At 43.5% G+C, this 13392-nt stretch overlaps 1 protein-coding gene across 1 annotated transcript in view; it reads left to right on the forward strand.

Moving 5' to 3' along the window:
- Window positions 1-13392, forward strand: part of METTL24 (methyltransferase like 24) — a 119919-nt gene that overhangs the window by 36431 nt on the left and 70096 nt on the right. The window contains exon 2 of the mRNA XM_018053074.1: window positions 2444-2542. Within this exon, the coding sequence (XP_017908563.1) occupies window positions 2444-2542 (99 nt within the window). The remainder of the gene's footprint in view (window positions 1-2443; window positions 2543-13392) is intronic.

A 13392-nucleotide genomic window follows, 5' to 3' on the forward strand; every position in this document is an offset into this window, starting at 1 on the left:
GGCACAAGCTGGAATCTAGATTGCTGGGAGAAATATCAATAATCTTAGATACGCAGTTGATACCAAACTTAGGGCAGAAAGCAAAGAAGAACTAAAGAGCCTCTTGATGAAAGTGAGAGAGGAGAGTGAAAAAGTTGGTTTAAAACTCAACATTCAGAAAACTAAGATTATGGCATTCAGTCCCATCACTTCATGGAAAGTAGATGGGGAAACAATGGAAACAGTGACAGACTTTATTTTTCTGGGCTCCAAAATCATTGCAGATGGTGGCTGCAGCCATGAAATTAAAAGACAATTGCTCCTTGGAAGAAAAGCTATGACCAACCTAGATAGCATATTTAAAATCAGAGACATGTCTTTACCAACAAAGTTCTGTCTAGTCAAGGCTGTGGTTTTTCCAGTAGTCATGTATGGATATGAGAGTTGGACTATAAAGAAAGCTGAGCACTGAAGAATTGATGCTTTTGAACTGTGGTGTTGGAGAAGACTCTTGAGAGTCTGTTGGACTGCAAGGGGATCCAACCAGTCAATCCTAAAGGAAATCAGTCCTGAATATTCATTGGAAAGACTGATGCTGAAGGTGAAACTCCAATATTTTGGCCACCTGGTGGGAAGAACTGACTCATTGGAAAAGACCCTGATTCTGGAAAGATTGAGGGCAGGAGGAGAAGGGGACGACAGAGGATGAGATGGTTGGATGACATCACTGACACGATGGACATGAGTCTGTTTGAGCAAGCTCTGGGAGCTGGTGATGGACAGGGAAGCCTGATGTGCTGCAGTCCATGGGGTCGCAAAGAATTGGACACGACTGAGTGGCTGAAGTGAACTGAACGGAAAGTGCCCCAGTACTAGTCTGTTCAGATGTTTCTTTTTGGGTGACAGACAGTTCTTGCCATAATACCTATCTTAGTGTCCTCTGGCTGCCGTCACAAAATACTGCAGACTGGGTGGCTTGTAAGCAACAGGAATTTCTTGCTCACTGTCCTGGAGGCTGGACGGTCACCCTTAGTGTGCCAGCATGGCTGCATCCTGGTGAAGGCCCTCTCTGAGGCTGCAGATGGCCGCCTTCCTGCTCTGTCCTCACATGGTGGTAGGGCCCAGGGAGCTAGTGCACTAACCCTATTCATGAAGGCCCCACCCTCACGATGTCAGCACCTCCCAGAGTCCCACCTCCTAGTATCATCACATTGGGCATTAGGATTTCAACACAGGAATTTTGGTTGGGGGGACACACATTCAGACCATTGCAACATCTGACTGGAGAACAATGTGTGTACATGATCCTTGTTTTGTCCCCAGAACCCTTCCTGCAAGGTGGTTAAGATGGGCTCTTGAACCCCACTTTATGGTGAGGAAGGGGGCAGGGGAGGGCTGTGTACATGAATGATCCCCAGAACCCTCCCCTGCCCCCTTCCTCACCATCAAGTGGGGTCTGGGAGCCCATCCTAACCACTTTGCAGGAAGCTCTGTGCCAAGACTCCCAAAGTCTTCCCTCACATGAGATGTTCACCCTGCCGTCTGCTGCAGCTTCTCCTTGCCCAGGCCCCTGCCCTTCCCCATCCTACACCCTGCACCGTACTCTGCCCTTGGGATCGCAGTGAGTCTCCTGGAGGTTTCCGGTGGTGACCACTGTAGGTGGGGAACTTGAACTCTAGAAAGGATTTCATGACTAGAGCTTCCTTTTGACTGGAGGTATCCCCAGTTTTGATTCTTGTAGATCACCACTACTTTGCTCTAACCCTTCATCTACTCTACCCTCGCCACAAAAGGAGGCTTAGGGTTCTGATCACTCTGCTCCTGGGGGCTCCTTGCATCTTCTGCTGAAAGTTGGAGGTTGTCTTGCAGTGCTAGAAGGCCACCATTCCAAGCCCTGGTGGTGCAAGCTCCAAGGTCTGTTGGCAGGTGCATGGGTGCAAGGGCACTGAAGTCTGGAATACCCAGTGGCGCCCCTTCTCCTCCCCCGCATTTCCCTCTGCTAGGGGCAGGGGGTACTGAAGCACCCTGAGGATTCAGATATATGGTGTGATGAACACAGAACAGGCCCTTAGGAGGCACCTATTTCTGAAACTGTAACCCACAGACCATGGAGGTTTTTTCCACAATGGGGAGAAGCTCCGGGTAATACCAAGCTGCAATTGAGAGGGCCTGATGGGGTCAAGTGGAGTTTGCCTTTGATCAGAAGCTCGAGACAGACATCCCATCTGGCTTTTGCAGTCTCCTGGTTAAGCTGGTAGCTGGGCTTTCTCAGGCCTCATTTGTCTCCCTGTGACTGATGTGGCCTTCATGAAAGCAGCCCCAAACCACCTCCCTGCTGCTCAAGAGTGGCCGTGTCTGTTTTGCAGGCTGCAAACAGTCTTACCTTCCTAATACTCTGTACCCTTCCCGCCCCCACCCTAACCTCCTGATCCTTTTCACACCAACCTATGTTTTCTCTTTGCAGGGTCCCCGGTGGCAAATAGACCTCCAGCCTTGGGCAGGCCCTGCTCGCTCCCTGGATGAAGAAGCCTTGAGGTTCCTGAGATACATCAGCACCATTCAGGTTGTGTTTCAAGCACAAGTGGGTTTGGAAACTGTAAAAGATGCCAGTTGCCCCTTTTAAAGGCTTTGTCAATAAGGGTCTGGGAATTTCTCAGTGCCTCCTGATAGATGCTTGATAGGGACAGTTTCTGAGGCCTTACTGCTTAAATATATCTGCTCACCTAAAGGCAGATAATAGGTGCCTTCCATCTGCTTTGGCATCTTATCCCTTCCAGGAGTATCATCACCCCGAGATGTTTTAATGATTCATTGCAATGTGTTTTAAAGATCCACCTTAGAAAATTGCTTTGGGAAACCATTTGAAGTGACAGATTCTTGCCCTTGAGTAGGCAGTCCAGTGTGTCACAAACCAAAACCATCATCTGGAGATTCAAGTCCCAATTTGGAGAAATCTGCCTTTTCACTTTTCTGCCACAGAAGGTTGGCAGACAGAGTCGCGTTAGGCCAGAGAGCCAAGGAGACTTCGCAGGCAGTGAGAAGAGAAGCTAATGAATCCGAAGGCTCTCTGTTCCTGGGCCCTTTAAATCATTACTGAGCACCGCCTTCATCAGTGACTTAACACACTGTGGCAGCTCCTGCCTGGTGCCCTGAGCGGGCAGAGACCCTTCATTAAGGAGAGTCTATGGCTCTTGACACATTAATCAGGAGGTTCCATTCTCCAGTAGCCTGATCCTGAGGAAAGAGAGATGGAAAAGGAAATCAAGGCCTGAGGGAAGCTTCGCCCTGGACTGAGAGTGCTAGTAAATTAAGAACTCAGACCGCCTGTGAAGCTGCAGCCCCGGAAGCCGCACCGTGGAGCTGGTGTGGTACGGAGGGGTCCCCGGGCCTTTTGATCTCCCTTCAGCCCACTGGCTTTTGACATCCCACTCTCTCTGCCCAACCTCACTGGCGGCCAAGCCCGTTTTTCATCCATGGAGGAACATATATTTCTGGAATTTTAGAAGGCTAATTTAGGGGTAAAAAAAACCTTCATTTCTCATATGATGCAGTCAGACACCCAGAGATTTCAATACTTGTCACCTAGACGTGGAAGTAAAAGCTTGTTGGATTCATCATGAGTAATGGGACGATAAATCAGTCCCTGTGCTTTACATAATTTCACCTTATTTTGCTGCTGCGAATTAATTTGGTGGACTTACACTGACTTAATTAAAACACTGGTTTTAATTTTATAGTTTGGTTTTACATAAAGAATAGGAAACTAGACCTCTTAACTGTGACTTTAAGAAGCCCTTAAAAGCCCCAGAGAAATGTGTTAAAAGTATGAGTTGAACTTGAGAATGGTGGGCTTAACCCCCTGCCGCACCTCCCCCCACACTAAAATTGACCATGTGAAAGCCTTGAAATTCCATCTTACATGTAATTCAGGTTAATGTTCTGTAACTTATAAAAGGTGTATTAACTTAGAAGAAGCTCTTGAGGCATGAAAGCATCATTTCAAGTCCCTCTTCAAGTTTTCCCATGAGTTATGGACTGAGAGGGAAAAATTCTTTAAAATAAAGCATCCTGTGATGTGGTCTGATGTTGTGATCCTGGGCAATTTATTTTGCTTGTCTGGTCTGACTGTTCTGATCTTGGAAAGGAAGAGATTGTATCAAATTATTTCTAAGGTCTCTTCCAGCTCCATGAGCTTTTACCATAAGACTGGTGTAGAATTATTATTAACCAAGTATTACTGCAGAGAAGGCAATGGCACCCCACTCCAGTACTCTTGCCTGGAAAAATCCCATGGACGGAGGAGCCTGGTGGGCTGCAGTCCATGGGGTCACAGGGAGTCGGACACGACTGAGTGACTTCACTTTCATTTTTCACTTTCATGCATTGGAGAAGGAAATGGCAACCCATTCCAGTGTTCTTGCCTAGAGAATCCCAGGGACAGGGGAGCCTGGTGGGCTGCCATCTCTGGGGTCACACGGAGTCGGACACGACTGAAGCAACTTAGCAAGTATTACTGAGCACCTACTCTGTGCCAGAAATGTACGCCTGGAGAATAGTCTCTGCCTTCAAGTGGCTAACAAACTAGTTGGGAAGGCAGATAAATGGACTTAGAATTATTATTCACCTTGAGGAGTATAATAACAGAGATTTTGTTGTGGAAGCTCACTAGAAGGCTTTGCATCCTCTAGAAGGCACTAGATAAAGTTCCAGACCTCACAATGGTTTTGTAATCAGAGATCATTTTACCAGCTAAAGTCCTGTGCTTTTGTGTGCTTCTGAGTCACTAGCCCAGGAGGTGGGAGCTCATCAGAGATGACACTAACTGGTTTAATCGGAATCCTACTAACCAGTGCTCCCTCCCCTTTTCTCTGTAGTGCAGAGCTTTTCAGCTGTGTTGGAAGCTTGTGCCTCTTTTAGAACTCATCTCAACAATGAAAGCCTACAAAACGGGTAGAATATTAGAGTCCCTATTACCTAAAATTTTCAGTTAGCAGTAGTGAGTCATAATGGGCAAGAAAACAAAAAAACCAACAATAAACCAAAAAAACCTCTGTAGTTACTTGAGCAAATTCCACCTCCATCCTCTTATGCTGGGCAACCCACTCTAGTACTCTTGCCTGGAAAATCCCGTGGACGGAGGAGCCTGGTAGGCTGCAGTCCATGGGGTCCCTAGGAGTGGGACACGACTAAGCGACTTCACTTTCACTTTCATGCATTGGAGAAGGAAATGGCAACCCACTCCAGTGTTCTTGCCTGGAGAATCCCAGGGACGGAGGAGCCTAATGGGCTGCCATTTATGGGGTCGCCCAGAGTCGGACATGACTGAAGTAACTTCCTCAAATCCATATTCAGGCTTGTACAGCAAAACTTAGCATTTGATATGTTCATCACTGATTTATTCATTCATCAATTCAACAGACATTTGTTGAGTACTTACTCTGAGGAAGATATGGTGTTAGGCACTGGCTGGGATGTCAAACTTGAATTAAATATCCCCCCCCCCCACACACACACACACTGGTAAACAGCTAGGGAGCAAGAGAACTGTTGTTTTTTAACAGAGTGGACAGATAGGTGGGTAAGCTTCCCCAGGCCCAGGGAGCTTGGGAACAGGAGCACAGAGCATGGGACAGTGTGACATTGGACTGTGGTGGGGAAGGTGCTCGTGGACTTGAGCATTGTGGTGACCTTAAAGGTGTGGTTGGGGACCTGCATTTTTTAATGAAACACCAGAGGATATGGTATTTGGTTAGAGTGGGCAGAATATCAAATTCAGTTTTAGTAGGTATTGTTTTCTAGTGTGAAAGGCTGTGATTGCATCTCTGAGTTCTGGCACAGATGATCTGCTGCTAATAAGAAATGGTTAAATCATAAACGCAGTGCTCTGTTCTAAAGGAAAGCTCCAGCTTCAGTTTTTTATGGCAACCCCCAAACCATATGCCTTCAGGAAGCATGGCTTGCAGTACAAAATTAATATAAGTAACAGTTGCTGTTTTTTTTTTTTTAAAGTATATTTTAAAGTCAGCCTATCTATCTATCTATCTAATCATCTACCCATCTAACTGTTTCTAAGAATGACATAAGAACCTATGGCTCTGGAAGTTCAGATTTTGCACATTTATTAATAAAAAAATAGTTTCTATTATATTTACTGCTACACACACATACACACACATTCACACTCACACAAATTTGGATAAGAACAACAAAAATACAACTCTTTCCTTGATATTTTACCTTTCAAAATAAAGTTACATTAACATACAATTTGATTATTGAAGTGATTCTTGCCAACGTACCCAAAATTTAAGGGCTCCCTTTGCCAGATTCTGGTTATGAGTTGGCAGAAATGCTATTCAGGCTTTTGGGATACAAAATGAAAGGAAAATAAATTAGATCTCTTGAAGTTAAATTAACTAAAAGGCATTTCAGGAAACACTTTTTTTTTCTTGCAATCTGTTTTCCTTTGTCCAGGTTTAATTCTCTTTATTTGGCTAAAATTACAAGGGGAATTGGAGGGAGGAAAAAGAAAAACCATATTTACCTAAATTAGAGCTTAGCTAGGAGTTACTGCCCTCATTGGTTTTGCTTGCAAGTGACTTCATTGAAGCCCTGGCCGTAAATCTCAACAAGAAAGTTTGAAAAATCAATATTTAATTAGCTTTTAGGAGCTGAATTTTACTGAGTACTCCTAGTTGTTTTCAAAAGCTAATGTCTATAAATGAGATGATTAATAAATGGTTAAAATGGAAAAAAATAAAGAAAGCAAAAACAGTGCCCAGTTGTGGATGTGACTGGTGATGGAAGTAAAGTTCAATGCTGTAAAGAACAATAGTGCATAGGAACCTGGAATGTTAGATCCATGAATCAGGGTAAATTGGACCTGGCCAAACAGGAGATGGCAAGAGTGAACATCAACATTTTAGGAATCAGTGAACTAAAATGGACTGGACTGTGCAAATTTAATTCAGATGACCATTATTTCTACTACTATGGGCAAGAATCCCTTAGAAGAAAAGCGGTAGCCCTCATAGTCAACAAAAGAGTCTGAAATGCAGTACTTGGGTGCAATCTCAAAAAAGACAGAATGATCTCTGTTCATTTCCAAGGCAAACCATTCAATATCACAGTAATCCAAGTCTAAGCCCCAACCAGTAATGCCGAAGAATCTGAAGTTGAATGGTTCTATGAAGACCTACAAGACCATTCTTGAACTAACACCCCCAAAAGATGTCCCTTTCATCATAGGGGACTGGAATGTAAAAGTAGGAAGTTAAGAGGTACATGGAGTAACAGGCAAATTTGGCTTTGGAGTATAAAAAGAAGCAGAGCAAAGTCTAATAGAGTTTTGCCAAGAGAATGCACTGGTCATAGCAAACACCCTCTTCCAACAACACAAGACTCTACACATGGACATCACCAGATGGTCAACACCGAAATCAGATTGATTATATTCTTTGCAGCCAAAGATGGAGAAGCTCTATACAGTCAGCAAAAACAAGACCAGGAGCTGACTGTGGCTCAGATCATGAACTCCTTATTGCAAAATTCAGCCTTAAATTGAAGAAAGTAGGGAAAACCACTAGAACGTTCTGGTATGACCTAAATCAAATCCCTTACCATTATACAGTGGAAGTGACAAATAGATTCAAGGGATTAGATCTGATAGACAGGTGCCTGAAGAACTACGGATGGAAGTTCATAACATTGTACAGGAGGCAGTGATCAAGACCATCCCCAAGAAAAAGAAACACAAAAAGGCAAAATGGTTGTCTGAGGAGGCCTTACAAATAGCTGAGAAAAGAAAAGAAGCTAAAGGCAAAGGAGAAAAGGAAAAATATTCCCATTTGAATGCAGAGTTCCAAAGAATAGCAAGGAGAGATGAGAAAGCCATCCTCAGTGATCAATGCAAAGAAATAGAGGAAAACAATAGAATGGGAAAGACTAGAGATCTCTTCAAGAAAATTAGAGATACCAAGGGAGCATTTCATGCAAAGATGGGCACAATAAAGGTCAGAAATGGTATGGACCTAACAGAAGCAGGAGATATAAAGAAGAGGTGGCAAGAATACACAGAACTATACAAAAAAGATCTTCATGACCCAGATAACCACAATGGTGTGATCACTCATCTAGAGCCAGACATCCTGGAATCCAAAGTCAAATAGGCCTTAGGAAGCATCACTGTGAACAAAGCTAGTGGAGGTGATGAAATTCCAGTTGAGCTATTTCAAATCCTAAAGGATGATGTTGTGAAAGTGCTGCACTCAATATGCCAGCAAATTTGGAAAACTCAGCAGTGGCCACAGGACTGGAAAAGGTCAGTTTTTATTCCAGTCCCAAAGAAAGGCAATGACAAAGAATGTTCAAACTGCCACACAATTGTACTCATCTCACACGATAGCAAAGTAATGCAGTAATGCTCAAAATTCTCTAAGCTAGGCTTCAACAGTATGTGAACCATGAAATTCCAGATATTCAAACTGGTTTTAGAAAAGGCAGAGGAACCAGAGCTCAAATTGCCAACATCTGCTGGATCATTGAAAAAGCAAGAGAGTTCCAGAAAAACATCTATTTCTGCTTTATTGACTATGCCAAAGCCTTTGACTGTGTGGATCACAACAAACTGTGGAAAATTCTTCAAGTGATGGGAATACCAGACCACCTGACCTACCTCTTGAGAAGCCTGTATGCAGGTCAAGATGCAATAGTCAGAACCGGACATGGAACAACAGACTGGTTCCAAATTGGGAAAGGAGTACATCAAGGCTGTATACTGTCACCCTGCTTGTTTAACTTATATGCAGAGTACAGCATGTGAAATGCTGGGCTGGATGAAGCGCAAGCTGGAATCAGGATTGCTGGGAGAAATATTAATAATCTTAGATATGCAGATGACACCACCCTTATGCCTGAAAGTGAAGAAGAACTAAAGAGCCTCTTGATGAACGTAAAAGGTAGAGTGAAGCTGGGTTACATCCAGTCCCATCACTTCATGGCAAATAGATGGGGAAAGAATGGAAACAGTGACAGACTTTATTTTTTTGGGCTCCCAAATCACTGCAGATGGTGACTGCAGCCATGAAATTAAAAGATGCTTGCTTCTTTGAAGAAAAGCAATGACCAACCTGGAGAGCATATTAAAAAGCAGAGACATTACTTTGCTGATAAAGGTCCACCTAGTCAAAGCTGTTTTTTTCCCAGTAGTAATGTATGGATGTGAAAGTTGGACTATAAGGAGGGTTGAGTGCCAAGGAATGGATGCTTTTGAACTGTGGTGTTGGAGAAGACTCTTGAGAGTCTGTTGGACTGCACGGAGATCAAACCAGTCAATCCTATAGGAAATCAGTCCTGAATATTCATTGGAAGGACTGATGCTGAAGCTGTAACTCCAATACTTTGGCTGCCTGATGCAAAGAACTTACTCATTTGAAAAGACCCTGATGCTGGGAAAGATTGAAGGCAGAAGGAAAAGGGGACGACAGGATGAGATGGTTGGATGGCATCAGCAACTCAGTGGAAATGAGTGTGAGTAAACTCTGGGAGTTGGTGATGGTCAGGGAGGCCTGGCGTGCTGTGGTCCATGGGGTCACGAAGAGTCAGACATGACTGAGTGACTGAAATGAACTGAAAGTGGAAAAATTTCTGTGTTATATGTTTGCACTAGGAGAGAAAAGGGGAACAATAACAGATACTGAATGGAGAAGAATGTTTTCCCAACAGGGATATCTGAACAAGAGGAAGTCTGTGGAAGAAGAAAGTGTTAACTTTAACAGGATAAAAATCCCACTCACTAAGGGTAATAAAGGAGGAGCAGCTGAGCTTCAATGCCCTGAATCTTGACCATTAATATTTACCTGGCTCTTGAGGGGCCTCTGGATAACTGTAGCGTCACCTCTCTGGCCCTTTGTTAGGGGTGAGGTTGGAGGTGCTGCTGTTTTCAGTTGAAAGCTCTAGCTCAAGCATAGCCTCTTCCCTTAATTTGCTAAGGCATGGGTGAGGCCAATCTGGAACATTTCTATGGAGCTTTGCAAAAAGCTGCCAGCAAACTTTCAGGACCTCCTGCATAAGAATCACCTGGGAGAGTTTATTGAAGTGCATGTTCACATGCATAAGACTCAAGGATTCTGATTTTATAGATATGGAGTGGGACTCAAAATTTTTAAGTTCTCCCTCATCTATCAGGATGTAGGTGGCCACACCTTTAGAAATATGGTGGGAAAGGCTAGCTATTGTTCAGTTGCTAAGTTGTGTCCAACTCTTTTTGACCTCTTGGCCTGCAGCCTGCCAGGCTCCTCTGTCCTTCACTGCCTCCCAAAGTTTACTTAAATTCGTGTCCATTGAGTCAGTGATGCTATCTAATCATCTCATCCCCTGCGGCCCCCTTCTCCTTTCGCCTTCACTCTTTCCCAGCGTCAGGGTCTTTTCCAATGAGTAGGCTCTTCACATCAGGTGGCCAAGGTATTGGAACTTCAACTTCAGCATTAGTCCTTCCAATGAATATTCAGGATTGATTTCTTTTAGCGTTGACTGGTTTGTTCTCCTTGCTGTACAAGGGATCCTCAAGAGTCTTCTCCAGCACCACAATTCATAAGCATCAATTCTTCAGCACTTAGCCTTCTTTATGATCCAACTCTCACATCCATACCTGACTACTGGAAAAAAGACGGCTTTGACTATCTGGACATTTGCTGGCAAAGTGATGTCTCTGTGTTTTAATACACTATCCAGGTTTGTAATAGCTTTCCTTCTAAGGAGCTGTGTCTTTTAATCTCATGGGTGCAGTTATCATCTGGAGTGAATTTGGAGCCCAAGAAAATAAAATCTGTCACTCCTTTCACTTTTCCCCTTCTATTTTGCCATGAAGTGATGGGACCAGATGCCATGATCTTAGTTTTTGAATGTTAAATTTCAAGCCAGCTTTTTCACTCTACTCTTTCACCCTCATCAAGAGGCTCTTTAGTTCCTCTTCACCTGTCATTAGAGTGGTATCATCTGCATAACTGAGGTTGTTGATATTTGTCTTGGCATTCTTGATTCCAGCTCATGATTCCTCTAGGCTGGCATTTCGCATCATGTCCTTTGCATATAAGTTAAATAAGCAGAGTGACAATATACAGGCTTGTCTTACTCCTTTCCCAGTTTTGAACCAGTCAGTTGTTCTGTGTCCAGTTCTGATTGTTGCTTCTTGACCTGCACACAGGTTTCTCTGGAGACAGGTAAGATGGTCTAGTATTCCCATCTCTTTAAGACTTTTCCACAGTTTGTTGTGATCCACACAGTCAAAGGCTTTAGTGTAGTCAATGAAAGAGAAGTAGATGATTTTCTGAAACTCTCTTGCTTTCTCCATGATCCAACAAATTTTGGCAATTTGATTTCTGGTTCCTCTGCCTCATCGAAACTCAGTTTGTAGGAAGTTCTTGGTCCACATACTGCTGAAGCTTTGCTTGAAGGATTTTGAGCATTACCTTGCCAGTATGTGAAATGAACGCAATTGTATGGTAGTTTGAACAGTCTTTGGTATTGCCCTTCTTTGGGATTGAAATGAGAACTGACCTTTTCCAGTCCTGTGGCCACTGCTAAGTTTTCCAAATTTGCTGGCATATTGAGTGCAGCACTTTAACAGCATTATATTTAAGATTTAAAATAGCTCAGCTGGAATTTCATCACCTCCACTAGCTTTGTTCATAGTAATGCTTTCTACGGCCCACTTGACTTCACATTCCAGGATGTCTGACTCTAGGCGAGTGACTGCAACGTTGTGGTTGTCTGAGTCATTAAGACCTTTCTTGTATAATTCTTCTATATATTCTTGCCACCTCTTCTTAATCTAGAAGATTAAGAGAGGCTAGAGTTAGGTTTAAATGGTATTGGGAGGATATAATGAACAAGCAGCTGTTGACATCCCTGTCTTTTGGAGGTTCTCAGGGAGGGTCGGAGAAGGCAATGACAACCCACTCCAGTACTCTTGCCTGGAGAATCCCATGGACGGAGGAGCCTGGTAGGCTGCAGTCCATGGGGTCGCCAAGAGTCAGACACGATTGAGCGACTTCACTTTCACTTTTCACTTTCATGCATTGGAGAAGGAAATGGCAACCCACTCCAGTGTTCTTGCCTGGAGAATCCCAGGGACAGGGGAGCCTTGTGGGCTGCCGTCTCTGGGGTTGCACAGAGTTGGACACGACTAAAGTGACTTAGCAGCAGCAGCAGGGAGGGTACATAAAAAGAAACTAGCAAATGGGATCAACTTACCACTTTTATAAAGATACCTCAGGAGGCTACCTTAGAATAAATGATTCAGGCTTAGGAGATCCAGGCATGCCTTTGGGACTCACCAAACTGCTCTGGGTCCAACTAACTGACTGCAGGAGGCTGGGCATGGAACCAAGTGCCAATGAAGTTTTAAGGCATCACAACATACCTACTAGTAAGAACAAGCTTGATGAACACTGAGTTTTGACTATTAGATTAGCACCCTCTCCTTTGGATGGGTGGGTGGGGACAAGAAGTGGGAGGCAGTGGCATACTTTCCATTTACTTGTGGGAGAATAGTAGGAAATGAATTCTACAAATTGACATGTTGACAGATCCAGTTAATAAATGTGCTCTCTCCTAGTTGCTTGGGAGAAGATTCAATTCCATTTTCTATTATTATTTTTCCTTTGAACAGTGATTGCAGATTGAGAAGTAGAAAAAAACTGGGTTGAGGATGTTGACAAAAATTAGTCAATAGTCAGTCTGAGAAAGAAATTGAAAATTTTATAAGCCAAACTGAGAATCATAAGCTTGGAGATGGTCTCTCAGCTTCTGAGGATTGTTCTGAGTGGGGAGGTTGGTAGATTTATGATTTTGGCAACAGGGCATGTGCCTATTGCAAGCATGCATCTTGGTGGAAAGTTACTATTAATAGCGAAAAACATATATTTTAGTTAATGGTTATAGTGCTTTTTGTAGTATGGGAAGATGCAGGAAACTGGATCCAAACATTTTCCCCTGAAAATATCTAACTATCTGAAGGCCTGTTCTGCCAGTTTTTCCAGAGCCCAGAATGTCTCATTCTGATTTTTGCTCTGAAATCCTTTCAAGGTGTTTTGTGGGTCAGCAACTGCAGTGGCAAATAACTTGATTCTTGTAGAACTGTAACGAATCACATTCTTTATTTTACAGTCCCTTCCCTTTTGGTCTTAATTTTGACCAAGGTTTTGGAGACATTTCATGGCAAGCTTGTCCTAAGGTGCTAGGAATGCTTACTCCCAAGTCAGTCAAGGATTTTCTTGTTAGCCTACTCAGTGTGCTATTACTGGACTTGGCCATCGACCTCTGGACCATGTGTCTTACTAGTTTATTATGGTCCAGGAAATGCTTACTTCTTGTTTTGTCTAGAGTTACACTGTTACAATCTTTGATCTTATA

The sequence above is a fragment of the Capra hircus genome, chromosome 9, assembly GCF_001704415.2.
Source record: "Capra hircus breed San Clemente chromosome 9, ASM170441v1, whole genome shotgun sequence".
Lineage (NCBI taxonomy): Eukaryota > Metazoa > Chordata > Mammalia > Artiodactyla > Bovidae > Capra > Capra hircus.